This window comes from Taeniopygia guttata, chromosome 8 (assembly GCF_048771995.1).
Source record: "Taeniopygia guttata chromosome 8, bTaeGut7.mat, whole genome shotgun sequence".
In the NCBI taxonomy this organism is placed as follows: domain Eukaryota; kingdom Metazoa; phylum Chordata; class Aves; order Passeriformes; family Estrildidae; genus Taeniopygia; species Taeniopygia guttata.
In genome coordinates, this window is record NC_133033.1 from 20,790,902 (window position 1) to 20,805,218 (window position 14,317).

The 14,317-nt window shown below is 42.3% G+C and overlaps 1 protein-coding gene across 4 annotated transcripts in view; it reads right to left on the reverse strand.

The window, feature by feature from the left end:
* Window positions 1-13,940, reverse strand: part of VAV3 (vav guanine nucleotide exchange factor 3) — a 148,619-nt gene extending 134,679 nt beyond the window's left edge. The window contains exon 1 of one of the 4 annotated variants that reach the window (XM_030279319.4): window positions 13,603-13,940. In XM_030279319.4, coding sequence (XP_030135179.1) covers window positions 13,603-13,806 — 204 coding nt within the window. In that variant the 5' untranslated portion in view covers window positions 13,807-13,940. The remainder of the gene's footprint in view (window positions 1-13,602) is intronic. The other 3 variants (XM_012575150.5, XM_072932592.1, XM_030279320.4) reach the window with 3 other exon arrangements.
* Window positions 13,941-14,317: the final 377 nt, after the last annotated feature.

Genomic DNA, 14,317 nt, shown 5'->3' on the forward strand with positions numbered 1-14,317 from the left:
AACTCTCCCACGGCCTCTCTCCTCAAGTCTTCCCACCTGCTTGGAGAGTCTCCTCAGGGCAGTGAGGAGACTCTCTCCTCTCTCTAGAGGAGACACAAGGTACCCACACATCTGCTAAATCTGTCAGGTGTATGCCCTGCCATCAATAAACACAATGTGAAGTTTGTACAAGTCTGCTCTCTGCAATTCACAAGGAAAATGGTTCTTTAAAGATGGCAGGGGAACCAATAAACTGGGGTTCAAATGACATTCCCTTTTCAATACCAGTATGCTTTGCCACTCAAGGGTATTTCTGATTTTTTTTTTTTGACAGTTGCAGAGAACTAGCAAAAAGTAAATTGTCCCATTTCCTTATCTGTCAAAACAAATCAAATTACTGTCTGCTAAATGTGGTAATTTCTTGCATGTAATAGAGGACACTAAAGAACATGTATAGGAAATCCAAGGACCTCCTAACAGAACGATATGGAAATCACTTTTTTGTAAGTGACTACTGTTATGAAAACTTTAAAGTTTTTATTTTAAAAAAAATTGTACCCATTTCAAAGCCAGTTGAGGGAGAGAAAAAAACACACCACATAAATTATTTGCTCCTCATGTGTACTCACAGTGAAATTTATAAACACTTAAGATGGCTAGTTTATCTTCCACTGGGGACACTAATAAGTGGTAAGAAAAGACAGAAATTACAATGGTTGGAAAATAATATGATGAAATAAGAGTAGAACAAATTGTAAAAGGCTAGTTGAAGTCATTCCCACAACTATATACAGTAAAGAAAATTAAAGGAAGCACAGGAGAGGAGACTAGACTTGACAATGAGAACTTTGATGAGGAAAGCACAATAGAAAACTAAGCAGAAGCCACTTCCTCACAGCAGCACATTTCAGCTCTGAAAGGGTACCTGAGGCAAATTATTCACAAGTTACAAAAGATCCAATATCAAAGTAAAAAAATCACTGACCTGGATTAAGATCCAATACTAAAGTACAAAAATCATTGACCTGGATTAAGTTCTCATCAGTATCCCATTGTGAAACAAATAGTTTAAAGCTGCTCTAGTAAGTCAAAGTATATGAAATCATAGCATCAGCTAGCACAAAGAGATGAGTATGACAATTACTCTTCAAATGTATGTTCTCCATTAAACCAAGAAACTGCATGAAAATAAGTTTTAGTCCCGTGAGAAGCTTTTAAAAAATAACTCACAAATGGTAACATTGAACTGCTTCAGCCTCAAGCGGAGAAATAATATGAACAAACCAAAACAAAAGGTGCACATTTACAGAACAGCTACTGGTCACTGATGTTTGACCTTCTTGAGCTTTCATTGACAGCACATCCACTTCCATGGAATTACCAGCTGGGCATCACCCACTTCCTGCCTGCAATTTCCTTGAATTATACCAGGCCTATGAAGACTGAGAGCAAACAAGCAAAACCACAGAAACCTGAAGAAAAACTATTCACTATGGAGGTAAGCCCTCAAGTACATCATTGTGTAGCAGTTTGTATCTCACAATATAGATATACTCAGTGTAGTGGTTGTTTCACTTTGAATTTAAATAGTGAGTCTGGGAAGCAAAAATTTAACTATCATGTCTATCAGCCTCTGAAAAGCAAGTGGAACACACTGGAAAGACACAGAAATCACTGACACTGATGTCCAGCACAAAGGAGATGCAGGATTAATGTGCTGGCTAGCAGGACTGGCTATTTCTGCCTTGCAAGCAGCCTTAAAAATCAGTCTGAGAAGTGGTTAAAAATAATTACCATTCCCATCCCCACCTGCTCCTCTGGACACAACTACAGAATAATATTGCTTAAGCACTGGTGTGGTGGCACAAATCTCTAGAGGTTGGTGACAAGGGTAGGAATCAAGTGAATCTGCCTTTGAAAAGAACAAGTTTCCAGTCTGATTCACCCTGCAGGCTGCCAGCACTATTTTTTTCCTCAACACTCCACCAGAGTGATCTGCCCAGTCACCTGGAACAAAGTAGCAAAACAATTTTGGGGACACCCTCACACATGTTGCAAAACTCTGATTGCAACAGGGAAACAGCAGAAACTTTTAAAATAATGGGTGAAAGCAAAGCAATCACTATTTACCAAAAGTAGTCACTGAAAAGTAGTTTAAAACAGCCCAACATGAGATTGCTGGTCAAGCACTGTCTGGTCCCTTGAACCTCATTTTCACTGGTCCTAAAAGCATAACTTCCACCACAGCCTTCATGCCCAACACACTCATCCACGAGCTTCCGGAGGAGATGCGCTCTTAGGAAACAGATTTCAGACAATCTGCAGAGGGGTGAGGCCAACAGGAACAGTGAAGGCAACAGGGAAGGGGAAACAGTTGAACGGAAGAAAGAGCGTCAGGAATGAAGTGAAGGAGGAAACAGATGCACTGGCAGAAAAAGAAAATACAAGTGGGAGGGCAAAGCAAATGTAGAAGGTGAAAGTAATACAGACCAGTTTGAGAGGAGAGAGCACAAGCACAAACAAGCTGCAGAAGAGATGAATCAAAACAAATGAGAATTACAGACAAGAAGAAAAGGTGGGGGGAAAAAGTAATAATTTTTAAAACCCCAGACCCATCACAGCAGTACTTATTAATCACAGAGCAGTCTGTGTTTCTGATAGGTGACATCAAGTCACCTGAGTCAAGGTAGAAAAATATGAGAAACAGGGAAGATTGGAAAAAGCTTGTCACTAGCAGACCTATCAGGAAAATGAAATATTGTATAGAAACCCTAACATTTCAAATTTTGCTATTCTTTCAAATCAAGGCAAAAGGCATTTTAAGTTCATTAAACTTTAACAGGACTTTAGTGAAACAGTGGATTTTGAGGTCAAACTCTAATACACATCAGCACAAAACAGAAAAAGCTGGATTTCTTTTCCAAATAGTTTTAAAAACATCTTCCAAGAATGGCATTTTCAGGGATGATTTTCCTGCTAAACTTCTTCACCATTAATTTTATATTAGATATAACATTAAATGAAATCACTTGTTTCTCACCAGAATTAAAAGATATATCACTTAGGAGTTATTTCCAAACCTAAACATTTAGCAAACTACATTTGTGGTCCTGTATGTTGGGCCCCAGAGATGGACAAGCATTTTTTAAAAGCCATTCCACTGCATGGAAATGGACACAGGTTCTGCATCAGAAGGAGCAAGTCCTTAATTAATATAACAATTATTTTTAGAAGACCTACAGAGACAAACCCCACCAACAAGAGCAATTTTGCCCCAAAGAACAACATCTAAGTCTTTCTTTGCTGCTAAGCAGAGGCCACATGCACTCACAATTACTGTAATACTACTGATGGAAGGATCCACCCCTCAGGCCTATTTCTAGTGAGGTGTGCTAAGAGACAGTGTTACATAATACATTCCCCCTCTTGTTTCAGGACTTTTTCATTAGTTGTTGTTTGCCTATGTTTCTCCCATTGGTCATGACAAATAATTTATAATTCCTCTTTTTTTTTTTTTAACTTATGGGGTTTTACTTCATAGCAGGTATTTTTAACACCACAGAATAGTTCACAGTACATTAATAGTGCCAGAACTTGTGCTCTTGAAATAACATGATGCTCTATGGGGCTTCCAAGCTACAAAAACCTACATTCTCAGAAAAGAGAAAGCAAATAGCTTAAATTAATCAGATTCCCCAGGGGTCTATGAATCTGAGCAATTATAGCTAGGAAGACACACAAATTTGAAATATGTTCCAGCGTGCTTCTCATGAGCTTCTCATGAAGTACAGCCCACCCTGTACCCTGCATGGCTCAATTATCCCTACATCCACACTCTCTCATCACCCTCTGCATTAACAGATACATGTCCCAGGCAGCAAAGCCTTTCATCTCAGCTAATCATTTTACCAGGGTCTTCAGCAGAAAGGGAAACTATAGGGCTGTGGTACAACTATAGAGGCATTCCAATAGGATTACAGGAGTCACTTCCATAGAGCTTCATAAAACCTGCACCAGTACAGTACCAGTAGCTACCAGCACCTTCTGAGGCACAGTCCTTCAAACCAACAACATCGCTTGAAGGCATCACTGAGAACAATTGGGGAGTTAAACCTCAGCTTCACAAAGAGTGCCATCTGTTCAGCATACTTGCACTGAAACCAGCAGCCTCAGCACAATCCACAGAGAAAATTCATCACCATATTCAGTGCTGCCAACCACAAATGCAAACTCAGTGAACACAGACCCTGGATAACTTTCTCCTGACTACTTGTAGTGATTAGCATCAAGGCACAGTGGTGGGTAAATCTGCACTGCCCTCTTAGATGGAGAAAAAGAAGATTTCAGGACGTGCAGAAATCAAAACAAAATGGCTCAAGTTAACCCTACTTGACTCCCATAAAACCTCAGGACAGGACACACCTGTTAAAGACCACTTAAGATTTTAACATGTTCTGCACTTTTAAAAATGTTCTAAGAATTCAGTCAAACCAGATACTGCTGCTAGGAGGACACACACATCCCAAACAAGCCCTCTGGCATATGGCCCAAAAATTGTTACTTCAAATCAAGCCTCCAAAAAGCTAAGTGAGATCCATACACACACACACAAAAAAAAAAAAAAAAAAAAAAAAAAAAAAGTGGGAAATCAAAACTCAGCAGGAATTTTAAAGAATGTTTAAAAATAAGAACTTCCCAATTCAGAAGAGAATGTGATCCGACTTGACACCCTGCATCACTTGGTGCACTTACGCAGAGGATAAACCATTAAGACAAAGTGAAACCTAAATATTTCCGGACACAACTTCACACAGTTTAGCAAAACTGCTACTACTGTAAAATGCAAAATCTGAGCCACAATGTAGGATGAAGAGGCTTTTAAAATAGCTGCCTCAAAATAAGTTAGGTTTTAAAAGCTTGGCAGAAATCCCTTTCCAACCAACCACACATCAACTGACCATAAAACCAAAGGCAGCAGCCTGCAAGGGCACTTCAGGGAGTCTCACTCTTTCTATTTTGAGAGTGAAAGATGCTGCAGGCAATTGCAATAATTTGAACATTCTCTCTAGTGTTCTCTCCCACACTACTTTTCCAGGAAAAAGAAATGCAAATCTTGATCTATACCCTACACAGAGCTAGTGGGATTAATGAGTGTTCACTTCAAGTTACAATTCACGTGCTAGCACTATGTCTTCACCATACCTCCATCAGAGACACCTAAAATCTGAGGGGACATTGGTGCGCGAAGGTGTGGTCCTCCATCTGCCTTTAACCTTCTACATGCTGGAATCAGGCATCCTTATTCATAGATCTTGAGCAATTTAGAGGGAAAAATACCATGGGCCTCATGGCCTTTTATCAGCTGAAAAAAGGCATCACTGCTACATGAGGCAGTGGTTGAAGTCACACACTGGAGCACATAAGTCCAATTTAAACCTTGGCTGCTAACACACAAGCTGAGCACAAGGAATTATACAAGCTATAATGATGCTATAATTATTACAGTATCTTAGTTTTGAGCATGTGCAAGCAAAATAACATGTTCATTTCTTAAAGCATCAGATTTCCTGCACAACAGTGAAGTCAGACTGCTTTGACAATTAACATTGAGGGCCAAGTTCTAATCATTCTATTTTAATTGACTCTCAGGCTTCTTTCCATGTAGAAACAGTGTGAATGAAGGAACAGCAATGGTACAAAATACCCTAAGTACAGATTATACAGCACATACCATTATACAACTCAGAAACAAATAGTAAATTTGATAGCATCAAGGATAAAAGGGCATATCTAAGGATTTTGGAAATACAAATCATCTTGTTCTGCTAAGCTTTACCAGTTAAAAACACGCTTTAAAATGTGCCTTGCTTTGGTTAGGTGTTTTTGGTTTGGGTTGGTTGGAGGTTTTATCAGAAAATATTTGATTATAGCAACAATGTGCTTTCTGTGGTTTTTTGGTGGGGTTTTTTATTTGTTATTTGTTTGTTTCTGCAAGACAATCATACTACAATCTCTATATGATTTAAAATAAGTTTCAGGAATAGAATGAGCAAAAAAATAAGTACAGACAGATTAACTGAATACCTATTAACCAATTATAAAAAAATTCTGAATGAAAGTAAAGGCCAAAAATTTTTTGGATTGTAATATAAGACAGCTGAACCATACCTGTAGATCTGCAAGACCATTTTAAACAGTACACTAGTGGCTTTTACACAAATTGCTACAATGCCTCCACAGTATGCAATTTATGTATAATGTTTCATGTTATGAATATACAAAGAAACAAATATCCTACTAATAGTCCTTCAGTGTTTCATGTTACCAAGACATTCACTATTGACATTTAGTATAGGATGACAGAAAGGGTTATTGACCTATATTTTTCCAAAAGATATATTCTCAATGTGGTAAACTGAAGCCAGGAGCATTCACTGAGCTTTGAGAGAACATCTTTCTCTTAAATATAAAAAAATCAAAGATGTCAGTTCAGATTGCATTTTACACATCACAAGTCTTAGCAAACAGCTGGTATTTCACAATGCCTCAAGTCTTAAACATGATTTGTCACAGCACAATAAGAGGAAAGAAAAGGTAGCTCCAGATGATGCCAAGTACACTAACAAGTTCAGGGGAAGAAATTAATAGCCATTTAATAAACAGCACATCAATTCATACTTCTCTGTGAAATTGAATTTTTAAAATACTGAAATAACAGAATGTATGGTAGTACTAAACATTGCTATGAAGTATTATGGAATGAGATGGAAGTACCACAATGCTGTTTCACAGCAACAGAAAGGAGAAGGGAAGAAAATCAAAGGTTTCTGATGGAAATTTTGTTCCATTTGGTCTTTAAAGAACTAGAGGCACAATTTTAGTATTGTGGGAACAAGTTCAAAAAGTGGCACCTCTATATAATGCAAAACTTAAAGAAACTAAAACTGTCAGTGATCTAATAAACCAGTGCATATTCCTCTGTACTCAGACACCCACACAATCAGGGCATGAGCCAGGACTTCCCTGCCTGCTCCAGGCGGTGACACACTCAGGTCTGGACAGTTGCTGCCCTCTGCCCCAGCATGTGGCAGCACACAGAGGGGAGCACACCCCAGCAGCTCTCCTCTGCAGCCACACACACTTGTCCTGTTCCCCTCTGGGTCAGCTGCCAGTCAGGGACCAACATGACCTCAGCACCAATGTCAAACCGGGCTCTGGAAGCCCTTCGTGCCTCTCACCAGGCTGCCAGCTGCTGCTCCCAGTTAGCCCTGCTCCCCAACACCCAGAGCACTGAAAGCCAGGCTCAGCTGTGCCAGTCCCTGCTGGTGTGGCCAGGATGGATGCAACACCACACTCCCTGCAGGGCCTGCCCCCCACCCCTGGCAGCTGCCTTGCAGACCTTTCTCTCCTCACCCTCTGTATTTCCTTTACAACTGTGACTTCATCAACGCTTTTGACCTTCAAAGGAGAGCGGAAAGAGATGCATATGAGAAATCCAAGACCCTCTCTCTCCCCAGTGCACAAACTGTACTGCTGGTTTTTGCTAACCCAGCCTGGCAATAAACCTCCTTCACCTCACAGGCCTAAGGCAGCATGTTACAACAGAGACTGGCATGCCAGCAATGATAAAGCCAATATCCATTATCATTAAAGAATAACACAGCATATCCAGATTGTTTTTTTATACTTAGCTTGCAATAAATACCAAAATTCTTAAGTGTCTTGCTTGCTGATACCCTTTTCAAACCAGCTTCCTAACTTCTTATGACCATTCTCTGTAGTTAATATTGTTTTCCTTGATTATATCCTCCTACTTTTTATATACATAGCTCTCATCTTTAACCCTTTTGCTTTGTTTTTTTTTCATAAGCAGTCCTTCAACTTGCCACTATCACAGGTCTCCCACCTTTGTCAGACAAGGCTCTGAAAATAACTCCGTTTTTCCCACATGACACAGCAGCATGCCATGCAGACATTAATTTATATCATCCACTGCTGGCAGATGCTACAGCCTCTGTGAGAAACCAGCATGAATATTTTTTTCTATTAATGCATTACATAGCTGTCAGCACATCGAAATTTTGTGCAGAAGGGAACATTTGAGACAGACACCTCTTGGCAAGATGCATATGCTGCATTTAATAAATGTACAATAAACATAACATGTAAAATAAGCTTTACCATAGAGTACAACTGCAGTTTTCCCTTCCCCCCAACAAAAAGGAATCAGTGTGAATCAATTAAAATCATTACATCAGTTTTCAAGAGCTATTTTCTTCACCTTCTTAAGGTAGGAAGAATTACCTAGAAAAACCAGGTCACTACTTTTTCATCAGTCTTTTCTTAGAACAAAACAGAGGTCACATTAAGGTTTTGCTTTGAACAAATACTTATTCAAAATATTTTATCACTTCCAACATGTATAAGATATGCATATGTACACAACTTACACACGGATAAATATACCTTTTCTGGATAATATATCTTATGGCAAATGTAGTTTTCATTTAAATGAATCATGGAAATAAAGTTACATGTGGTGAAGATGTTAAGTGGACCGGAGTACCAGCAAGTAAGCAAAGAGATTGAAAACACCTGAAAAGTTAAATAAATATTTTTAAAATAACTGAATTATTTTAAATGTATGTGAATACACTTACAGTAAGATTCAAGGAATTCGAGACTAGGGGGCAGTTAAATACATCTCTTGTTTCTACACTGACAAAAACTGAGCCAGTTGCTAAACTCTTGTTCAAGCCCAAGAAGTGATACATTTAGATTAATACAGTTTTTCTGAAACCATCTCTGTGGTACTTCCTAGCAGCTAACATAACAAGAAAACACAGGATACCCCCCAGCAGGGAGCTTACAGAGGGGTTGCACACTCGAGGCAGGAGATCAGGGTTGTCAGCCAGGGGGAATGGGGAAGCTCCAAGCCAAAGGCAGTATCAGAGGAAACAGGGAGGTTTGTCTCACTCAGCACACCCACATCCTGAGACTACCTGATACCACTGGAATCAAGAAAAATAAACTCCTGCACAAAAGCTCTGTCACAACACCAAAATATGACATGAATGACAAGATAACCAAGTTCCTTTGGACAATATGGCCGCACCAAAAAAAGTAACTCCCTAAAATTAGAAAGTATTTGAACTTTTAATACTAAGTGAGGGATATTCTGTTTATTTTTATTAGAATCATAGGAAATAGTTATTTTCAATATTTAATCTATGTCAGCATCCCCTTTAGGTAAACTCCCATGGCAGTATTGCATTAAGTGCTGTTTTCCTGTTTAGCAATCTCTCACAAGTTAACTAAATGCCTCGCAAAAAACGTTTCAAAACTGGCTTGCAAAGTATTAAAGGATAAGCATTAAACAGATGACATCTTCAGCAAATCCATCATAATCCATTGGTTTAGGTTTTACATTTCTGGTGATAAATTACATAAATTCTTGTCTGATTATGATTAAACACTAGGATTAGTACTTTCTGTTATGGTCCATTTATATTTTTATTACTTTCACCAGCCTACACTGCCAAGAGGCAGCATCTGAGGCAAATGAATGACTACAGTGAACAGCTCTGAAGACACAGACACTGACTGAGCTTCAGTGCTCCATCCTCTGTCTCACTGTCACCAGGGACTGATGCTCCACTTCAGAGGAACCCTGCAACACACCAGCACAAGAGTCACACCACCCTTACTCATTTAGCAAATTCCCTCTTCTAGCTCCATTCCCAGAAGCTAGTGTTGAAGTGTTCGGTGCCTGCAACACCACTTTCACAACACTAACTGAATCAGGCAGGCTCCCCTACAGTTAAAGGCCAAAAGGCATTACTTGATCCATCTCTTGCATTTCCTTTTCTGATGGCACACACACAGGTTGAAGTAACTCAAGTTGTTAGCTCATGGGAGTTCAAACAGCAAAGTGAGTTTGAGCCTCGACACAAGAGCTCTTAATAGAACCAACATTTCCCTGTCCTGTTCAAAGTGGGAAAAAAAAAAAAAAAAAAAAAACTGGACATGCATATCCCTAAACCTGAATTTCCAACCTCATACAAAGCCCATGTGCAATTTTTCACAGGGGATCTCACACCACCTTTTCAGACAGGAGCCTGGCAGCACTGAGCTGACAATCCAGAAGGCTCAATGCTGCTCAGCTTTTATATATGCAAGGTTTATGCTTTTAATATCTGAGGGTCACTCACTTTCTGGAAAGTGTAACTGACTGAATCAGCTTCTGGTCTTCAAAGAACAACTTCCACTAACCAAATATACATATTTTCATAAACATACAGTAATGAAAACAGCCAGCACTCAAGAGGTTCAAACCCAGTGTTCTACAGCCTAAAGCCACCGAGACATTTCTCTTGCACAGGTATTATCTCCAAAAAGGTATCCAGAAGATACCTCTTGGGGCTGAATCCACAGATCTCAAACACAAAAAACAGCCCACGCACGAGAACAGCTGTGACACAAGGTGCATGGCTGGTGATGAGACAAAGGCATGTAGTTCCCTGTGCTAGCCAGCCCACAAAACATACCCCATGCCATCTGGTCAAGCACATTGGTGTTGCTGAGCATCAATCTCAGTTCCTACTCCTGTCCCAGCAAAGCAACAGTACTCCTGTTTGAATCAAGCTCCACCAAAAAGCAGCAGCAGGCACCGCAGCATCAGCCACAATCCTTCTGCACTTTTAATGTGGCTTATAAAGGGTTACCAAGGGCTACTTTGGCAAAGCTGACTGATAACTGAGGAGTGATCTGCCACATTTATTCTGAAAAAAAATAAATATGTAACGAAATGGAAAAGACTTGATACTTTCATCAGAGGACTGACACCTACTCCTAGGTCTGCCTGAGGCACCAACTCTCATCTTCCTCTTCTTTGGAACTGCTGCATTCGTAAGAAGCCCCCAAGACATGAAAACTTGGTTCATAGAGAAAGGTCTGACAAACATCAACTGCAGTAAGAGACAAGGCCAAAATCAAACAGTTTGCCCTCAGTGAGGCCCATTCATGAAGCCTTCATCCACCCTTTTCAGTCTCTGTCTTGAGTAAGGGCTGTGCAGTAAGAGTCCCCTGACCCATTCCAAGACTTAGTGGAAAAAAACAACATCAGATCAGGGAGTACAGGAGCTCCAGCTCAATTCCAGAAGATGAGGGATAAGGGCCATATGAAGTTCAAACAGCTCAGCTAAGCAGTACAGGCACAGCAGCAGTTTCAGACAGATTCTGCAGTCAGTGGCCAAGATAATTCCCATCCTAATGCCAACCCTGCTCTGCCTCCAGTGTCTATAATTCATTACCCCACAAGGAAAGATGAGCTAGCGCTCCTACAAGACCCCAAGAAACTATGATACAGCAACCTTATGATGCAGTATTAGTTTACTGACAAGTAAACTGAAGTACCAACAAAACTCGCAGCTTAGGGCACAACTCCAAGCAGATCTCACCAAGCAAATAATCTTCAAGCCACTGAGATTTCTCCAGAAGTTATTACTATGAGCTCTTTACAGTCTCAGCCACAAATTACAAGAAACTGGCAAAATTTCAATAATTTTTGAAATTAACACTTGAGTGGTCATTTCCAGCAGAAAGGGTGTCCACTTTTCAAAAACCCCAATAAGATCACTGAATCCTGAACTCAGAGAACACAAAGGTAGCATTCCCAGTAAATTCAACACTATGTAGAGTAATCCATTATAGATTTTGATCCAGCAACGATTCCCTTTGTTTAAAAGGGAAAATCGGTGTAGGGCAGAGAAATGCACCACTGGAGAGAGCTGTCTGCAGCACTGTGGAGTGTAGGTACCTCAGACAAACAACAAAGAGACAACTCTTGTAAATAATCCAAGATCTACAATTATAATCTGTAGTTCAAACATACTTAAGAGAAATAAATATTAATCTTGATTCCCAAAACTGCTCTAATAAAGAAGATAACAGAGCACTTTGATAACTTAGATTCAGTAGACAGAAGGAGAGCACCATGGGTTTAATTCATCAAAAATAAAATTAAGTAATAGTGGTTCAGATAACCAACATTAATCTAGAATTCAAGCTGATGCAATAAGATGGCCACCTCAAAATGATGACACATTTCTAGTTTATTAAAGAAAACAAACAAACAAATATAATCCAAGGCTCTGGTTTAGCAAGTGCTGAAAGTCACAAGTTGTAATGGTGCAGAGAAAAAGCTGAACTGGATTTCTACCTCTCAGAGAAGCCCACCCTTTGTGCTCCCATCACTCAGATGAAGTATTGCCTCTGCATATGCCACTCAAGCAGGCACTTGACCTCTCAAGTACACGGAGATAGCCTTTGTACCATGCACATCTACTGCAACAGTCTCAGAGCTTTGACTTGCTGAACTATATTTTTCCTTTTTGCACTCCGAGCTTCCAGAAAACGCTGCCTTAGTAGTAAGACATAGCTGCTAAAAGAGAGAATTAATAAGAAATAAAATAACTAGGTTTGTAAGCAAACATTGACAGAGACATGGACAAAGTAGTATAATTCACTACACTGCTTTTTCCTAGCATCATAAATGTGAATGGCAATTTCTCTTACTATAAAACAAAAAGAGAACCACAACACTGAAATGTTACAGTGTATCTCAATGTTTTAAAATGCATGACAGGCTCAGAAGTTAGTTTCCTTCCAAACAACATCTGCTTGGGTACCACCATCTCTACCGAGGCATAGGTGAGCACAAAGCAGTGACAGGAAGTATATATAGTCTCTTCTTGAATTATTAATATAATCTTATCTCGATATCTGAAGCCAACTTTATAAGTTACAGTAACAAAACATCAGTGCAAACTAAAAACCGCATTTAAAACAGGGCAGAATTAGGAATTACACTTGGGCATTAAATAATGATTCCAAATACCAAAAACCCAGAAATAAATAAATAAAAAATAGTACTACACAGGCAGCCAGCTATCAAGATCACGATTTCTCGTTACTAATCAGTCCTCTCCATTCATCTCGCCACTGTAAGTCCCAAAAATCTGGGAAGAGCACCTGCCTGGCGCTACCAGAGCTTCTTGACCCGCCGCTTCCCACAGCCCCTGCCCTGCCTTCGCCGCTCCGGGCGGGCTCAGCTCCCCGGCCATGCCGGCCCGGCCCGGCATCCTCTGCCGCCCTTCCTCCCTCCCCACCTAGGAATAGCCAGAAAAACTAGAAGCAAGAGGTCCTTTGATTTGTAACCCGCTCCTATTAAACAGTAACGCACACAGATTAAAATGGTGACCCTGGGACTACTGCGGGAACTTCTCCTTGGCACGGCCCGGGGGACTCCCGCCCGAGCCGCCTCCCGCTGCGGGCGGCGAGCCCTCACGGGGGTTCGGGAGCCGCCAGCCCGGCGCTGCAGCTGCGCCCGTCCCCGCACCCGGGACGGGACGAGCCCGGGCTGGAGCGGCCGCACGGCGCAGGGAAGGCGCCCGGCGGGGACCGCCCGGGTTCGACTCCCGCTCAGCGCCGGCAGGCGCGGAGGCTCCGGGCTGCAGCAGGCAGAGCCCGCGGGTCCCGCTCCGCGCCGCCAAAAGTCGCAAGGCAAAGCACGCGGAGACCCCAGGCAGGGGCAGAGGCCACGGGCTGGGGAAACGGCCTCACCTGGGACATCTGAGGGCGCAGGTTGATCTCCTTGAGGTTGATGGAGTGGCTGCGGAGGTTGTTGAGCAGCTGGCAGAGCAGGACGCCGTCGCGCAGCGTCTGCGCTAGGTCGAAGACCTGGGCCGTGTCCCAGGTCACCCGGTGGTTGGGCGGCAGCACCTTGCAGCTGATCAGCCACTGCCCGCACTGCTTCCAGGGCTCCATCCCCGGCACCGCGCCGCGATGCTGCGGCCGCGGCGGCCCCTGCTGCGCCCTCCCGCCGCCGCTACCGCGGCCGGCCCGTCCCGCCCCGCGGCCGCTACCGGGAGGCGGCTCCGGCGGCTCCCACCGCCCCTGGCCGCGCCCCGAGCCCGCCCAGCCCAGCCCAGCCCAGCCCAGCCCGCCCCGGCCCCGCCGGAGGGGGAGCGAGGGGCGCTGGCCGCCGCCGTCCCCCGCGCCGGGCAGCTCCTAGGGCCGGCCCCTGAGCGTGCTCGTCTCGTCTGCTCGCCGGAGATGGCCTAAACACAGCACCTGCGACACGCACGGCAGCTCTGACAGGCAGGTGTAGAGAGCGGCGCAGTGTTCTGTCTTATTGTCAGTCCTTTGTCCTTTCACCGAGCAAACAGCAGAGCGCTCAGAAGAGGTTCAAGCAGAATGCTCTCAGCGACTTCTAGAAACGATAGAGAACACGTCATGGCATAGCATTGTTTTCCCATCTGTTCTCCCCTAAAGTACT